Genomic DNA, 6,000 nt, shown 5'->3' with positions numbered 1-6,000 from the left:
ATAAATAAAATTTTTCAAAAATTTAAAATAAATAAAATTTAACGAATATTAGCAAAATTAAATAAAATATAAATGGCGTTGAAGTTTGGCGCCACTAAACAACCAAACAAACAAACCCCTCCTTATTTGTAGGGATCTCATGAAAATGATCTATTTATCAAAGATATCAATTTTTTTATGGACAGCTTCTATAAAAGCAGTTAGTCCTGTAATCTGACGTTTTAGTTCAATATCATCATTTGAATAACGTGAAACAGTAATTCATAAATTCACAGTTTTTAGATGCCAGGCTATCAAAATAAAGCGAATGATGTTTTCATATTTTTTATGAATCTCCTTAAAATAAGGAAACTATTCAACACTCTTATTGGCTCCCTTTATATTTATTTTTTCTAGTTTTGTAATTGTTTCTTTAGTAAGTAACTATTGGTTTAATATTTCGGGTTTTTTAAATTTACTTTTGGTTCATCAAGAACTTTTTATTTTTAATGTAATTCTTTTTCTTTCATTTTAAACTAGTTTATGGACTTTTTTTTTTATATTTCCTATGTATCTTAATTTTACCTAAAACTTTTTTAGTTAGTTATATTTTATTTGTATTTAAAACTAACACCAAGTGTTTTTTTTTATGATTTGTTATATTTTAGTTTTTTTTTTTGTTTTTTTTATTTTATAGACTAAATTTTTTTTAATTTTATTTTTCTTCTTTCTTTTACTTAAATTTTGCTTACTTTTCGTTTGTTAATATACTCATAAGGTAAACCACTGTGTATGTCACTAGGCGATAACTGAGGCAATTCTATATATATAAAAAGGAATGGTCGAATAATAATATTAATTGATTAATTAATTAAACTTTTGAATTACGGGACCAAAGATTTAAAAACACCAAAATCCCCAACTTCTTTAAGTAATAAAAATATAGGTTTTTTTTTCATGGTTATTGTACACCAATGGATACACCCCTTTCCGAAAAATAAGTATAAAGTATTACTGATTCTATTACGCTATATTTTATATATATAAAATATTTTTAAACATAATGTGGCTCAGGGAAAAGTAGTTAAAAAAAAAAAATTATAGAAAAAAGGTATTTCCTTTTCGTTTTTAGTGTCATCTCAAACTACAAATTACCTTTTTGCAAAGAAATCTAAAATTAAAAAATTTTCAATTTGATTTTTTTTTTTCTTTCAGTGACTATTATTCATATAATCGTTCATAACTCCTCTTTATTTTGTCCATTTACTACGTAAATATAACCGTTGGAAAGCTGAATGTCTGTTCTTTCAGCGTTGACACAATTATTAAACCTGTAATTGTTTAATTTTAACTAAAACATGAGCTGTCAATAGCATTTGAATTATTAACTATGTTATTAGTTTTTATTCAATATGTTAGGGGAGCAAGAGAGCTCAGTGAATAAGAAGTTGTGCAATCTGCCGAGCCCGGGTTGAAATCTGGCTGTCGCAGATAATTATTTATTTTGTTACTGCAGTGGTGAGTCAATTCTGTGGGTCTGGGAGCACTCCAGGGGCACGCTTAGCCTCAATGAAGTGGAGGAAACTCATGGTTGAGCGTGATCTTGATAAAATAATGTTGCACACTGTACTTGTAACAGTACTTCCTTTCACAGTAGTAACCCTTGACCCTGACCCTTAACTTCAAGGGTTGTAGTGGTACTGTATATATATATATATTATATGAAAGCAATTTAAGTTTACTTTAAATATAGACTCTTTTATATCACTGAAAGCGACAGTAACATAAATCTAAGAACCGTTATTTTGACACCTTGAACCGTTCCGTGGTTTTTGCGTAACTGCAGTTTCCGCATAAATTAATTTTATAACTGAAATTATATTATAATAGTAATTTTTTGAAATACCTATCAACAATAAAAAGAAATCTCTGTGGCACAACCTCAGTGTTTAATTACACTAGAAAACAGATATGCACAACTAATTCTTAAATATTAAGTTTAAGTTGGTTTATAGTTAAATAAAAAAAAAAAAGAAAAAGTAGCAGCATTAAAATAATTCCCCGACTTTCAGATCCCTGGTTTAAGAAGTTTAAATATATTCTTAGAACCTGCTTTAATTACGAAACTGATTTGTATGCTTCCACCGAACGTTGACCGAAAGTTGGAAACATTTCGTGTTCCAGTCTCTTCTGGGAATGAGAAAGATTACAGTAGTTTTCCTAAGTAAACCAACTAAATTGAACCAGTTAAAAAAAAAAAATCATGTTATTTTAATTTCTTTTAGCATATAATTAAAGTTTTATGAAAACCACGAGTTTTAAATTAGAGTATTAAGACCATCAAACATTAATAAAATAATTTAAAGATTATAAGTATAAATTTAAAATTCTTTTCACATGAAGTCTTGCTCCAGTGGAGATCATGGATTATAGGGTGGAAGTGACAATGCTGACTCAATATTCTTTATGAAACCGAGGTCACTGACGCAAAAACTTTCTTATTCGGTTTAAGTATTATATTTTATTATAATACTATTATTAAAATATTTAAATATGATGCTACTATTAAATACTAAGTCTTAAGTACCTGAAACAGAAGTTAAGTACTAAGCTGTCAATATTTTACCAATTCGGTAAAATAACATAATTAAGGAAATGAAATAAAAATGAAGTTATATAACGCAACGAAGTATAAACATATTAGTTATTAATAATTTAAAAATAGAAATATGGAAAGAAAGAGGAAATTGAGAAGAAGAAAATATATGTAACAATAATAATTGATAAAGGGGCAAAATATAAGTAAAGTATAACAAAATAGATAAGAAATGAATAGAAAAAAAAATTTGAAAACACCAATAATAATATAATAAACATAACTAATAACGTGTGTAAGAAAAATGGAGAAAAGAAGGGATGGTAAAATAAAAAAAGAGGAAAGAAAAAAAAGAGAATAAAACGAACATGTTAGCTTGAAAATCAAAACGCCTAATGGATACAGCGGCAATAACGGCCAAACTCTGAATTATTTTTTTCTATTCATTTCTTATGTTATGCTTTACTTATATTTTGCCTATTTATCAATTATTATTGTTACATATATTTTCTTCCTCTCAATTTTCTTTTTCTTTCCATATTTTTATTTTTAAATTATTAATAACTAATATGTTCATACTTCTTTGCATTATATAACTTCATTTTCATTTAACTTCATAATTTCATTCATTTAACTTCATTTTTATTTCATTTCCTTAATTATGTTATTTTACCGACTTTTTCAATTACCTATGTATACATTTTATTTCCCACTTCTCTCATCACTTCTTTTATTAATTCTATTTTGTAAAATTAATCATTTTATGTTATTCTGTTTATACTTTCTTTTTTATTTTCTATACTTACTGTGGTTGTTATCTTGTTCTTAGGCCTGAAGAAAGCTAGAAACTCTAGCCGAAACGTTGGCACAATTAAATAGGTTACACCAACTTATTTGTGTTTCACTTTGACCGCACCCCCACCCATCTTCTCCTTGTACGTCATCCACGGTCAACTGTATCTCATAATTATTTACCAATTCATTTGGCCAATTAGCAATAATGATGAACATTGAGTACTTGAAGAAGAAAAGGTTCAATATACATTGAGCTCTTAAATCAAGATTTTGTTCTTAGTCCAAGAAACTAGCAATTTTCCTCATATGAGGAGAAAGTAAAAATTTATTAGTGTTCTTTACTGGCCGCTCCCACAATCATCTTCTCCTCATATATACTCCACTGTAAACTGTCAATGATCATTAATTTTTGCGTTATCTTTAAATAGGATGCACGATCACATGACCTACTCTTGGGTCAGGGAATGCAATAGTTGGCTTTCCAGAACAAAAAAAAAAACAGCCAATATAGTTTATCAGGAGGTCCACCGCTAAAGTAAAAACAGTATGCTTAGAAATTTCCAAACATAAAATCTGAATGTTATTAATAAAATTATCTCCACTTCTAGATTCTTCTCTTTCCCTTTTCCTATTGAAATGCGTATCCAACATTTTCCTCCGAACTCTTTAACCCTCCTTCTTAATCACGTGTCTTGTACAATTGAGACTTAAGAAGTTTCAGGTTTCTGTAGTAGACGAATTTAGGGGGGACCTTAATATAGGGCACAGGGGCAATATCATCAAATCAAAAATAACAATCAATAATAATTTTTCTATCTTATTCCAAGTCTTGTTTGACATAGTTAAGCAAAATGAGTGCAACTGAAGAGAGAACGAAGGAAATCATTGATTTTTAATTCAGGGAACCCTGCAAGGGATTAAAAAATGAGATTTTGAAAAAAATAGATAAGTGCTGATTAAAAACTTTTTCGAGGAGAAGAAGAAAGTGAAATAGAAAACTGTGATGAAAAACATTTTTCTAATTGCAAATAAATTAATCACGTATGTTGCGGCCAACATATGATCGGTAAACGACTATGTGACAGATGATATAAAAAACAAAACAAATCCGCTCTCTGTTGTTTTTATACTGCAAACAGACAGATGACTTCTTAGCGACTCTACGTTTGCACACACATCGTCCCCTTTATCTACTCACTACGCACTCGTAGTTACCAGCATTCTGGCCATCTTCGCCAGCTAAATCATCTTAGCCACGGCGGGCGGACTTCTTCAACTCATCCTCCAAGAGGACAAGGCGGGCGGACGTACGTCTCTTTTGTCGATCTACTTCCACGAGAATATCCACTCAGAACAACCACAACCAAATTTTTTAATCTTTTGTTCAATTAATTTAGTTTTGTAATAGTTTTAATCTTTCTTTTTTTTCTAGTTTGTATATTTTGTTTTTCTATTCTTTTATTATGTTTACTTGTTTGAAAATAAAAAATAACAAAATTCGACCATTTCTTTTCACGGTTGGGCTAGTAAAGGTTCCTTTCGAACCCCTACCCGCCGTAACAACGTATATATTTCATTTTGTGACATTAGACAAAAAGAACTTCGTAACCCGATTGGGATCGAATAAGAATTACGGGGTTTTGTTGCTTGCATTGTTTAATATATGAGACGTTGTATTTGGAGGTTTATGTTTTCCCTCCAAAATTTGACGCGGGTTTTCATTCCTATACTTCAAAATATAAAAAAATAAACTACCAAATTAAATACAAACATAATAAACAACTATCCCACTTACCTTATTGTCAGTTGGAAATAAAGTTAGGTGTTTGTTTTTCTTCTTCTTGTTGAACAAATGGATTTTCCCAGATTTACTTGAAGTGCATTGACCCATATAGATCCCGTTTACTGATCTTCGCACTCACTGAAAAATAATCAATTTATATTTAAATAAAAGATCTTAAATGACTTAAAAATTATTATAAAAAAATATTTATTCGTTTACTTCATTATGAGAGAATTGTATAAAACTTGTGACAGAATATGCAATGTAATTTGTCTTCATCTCTTGAAAAGATAAAGCTATACGATAAGGTAAGAGATAAATAAGTAACAACTATATAAGGAAAATATGCACTTGAAGTGAATTCTTCATTGTGTACATGCACGGCCATCGAAGCTATAATAATATGCAGTTCCGTGTAACATATCTACCTCCTTGCATTAATTTAAATTGTTAATGTTTTAAATAATTATTAAGTCCAGTTAGCTACTTTTGGACTTACTTTCACAATAGAGATATGATTTTCACCAGCTTTACGAAAAATATTACTAAAGGTTCTTTCTTTTTGGAGAATTACAACTTTTAAATTAATTTTTTGACTGGACGGATTTAGCCATGAAATCTAAAAGATAAAATTTCAATAAAAAATAAGATTGAAAAATTGTAACTTTTCTATTTTATTCCATTGTTAAATTTAACTTATTTACTTATACTTTCTACTTATTTCTTAATAAACATAGTTTTATTATGTTCATTTTATTTATCTTTCGGTTTATATAAATATAGAGATTTTATTATTATTTATTAATTTTATTTTTTCATTGCTGTTACTTCTATTTATTTATTTTTT

General features: G+C 28.5%; 1 protein-coding gene across 13 annotated transcripts in view; it reads right to left on the bottom strand.

Moving 5' to 3' along the window:
• The window catches only part of LOC106686615 (uncharacterized), a 220,772-nt gene that overhangs the window by 182,037 nt on the left and 32,735 nt on the right, over window positions 1-6,000 (bottom strand). For 12 of the 13 annotated variants that reach the window (XM_067046905.1, XM_067046908.1, XM_067046904.1 and 9 more), the window contains exon 2: window positions 5,166-5,291. In XM_067046905.1, coding sequence (XP_066903006.1) covers window positions 5,166-5,261 — 96 coding nt within the window. In that variant the 5' untranslated portion in view covers window positions 5,262-5,291. Of the gene's footprint in view, window positions 1-5,165; window positions 5,292-5,372; window positions 5,443-6,000 lie in introns of those variants that run through there. The other variant, XM_067046906.1, reaches the window with a different exon arrangement.

The sequence above is a fragment of the Halyomorpha halys genome, unplaced genomic scaffold, assembly GCF_000696795.3.
Source record: "Halyomorpha halys isolate HHAL.00 unplaced genomic scaffold, Hhal_1.1 Scaffold36.1, whole genome shotgun sequence".
NCBI lineage: Eukaryota > Metazoa > Arthropoda > Insecta > Hemiptera > Pentatomidae > Halyomorpha > Halyomorpha halys.
Note: the sequence above shows the minus strand (reverse complement) of the source record. Positions and strands in the feature narration are given on the sequence as shown.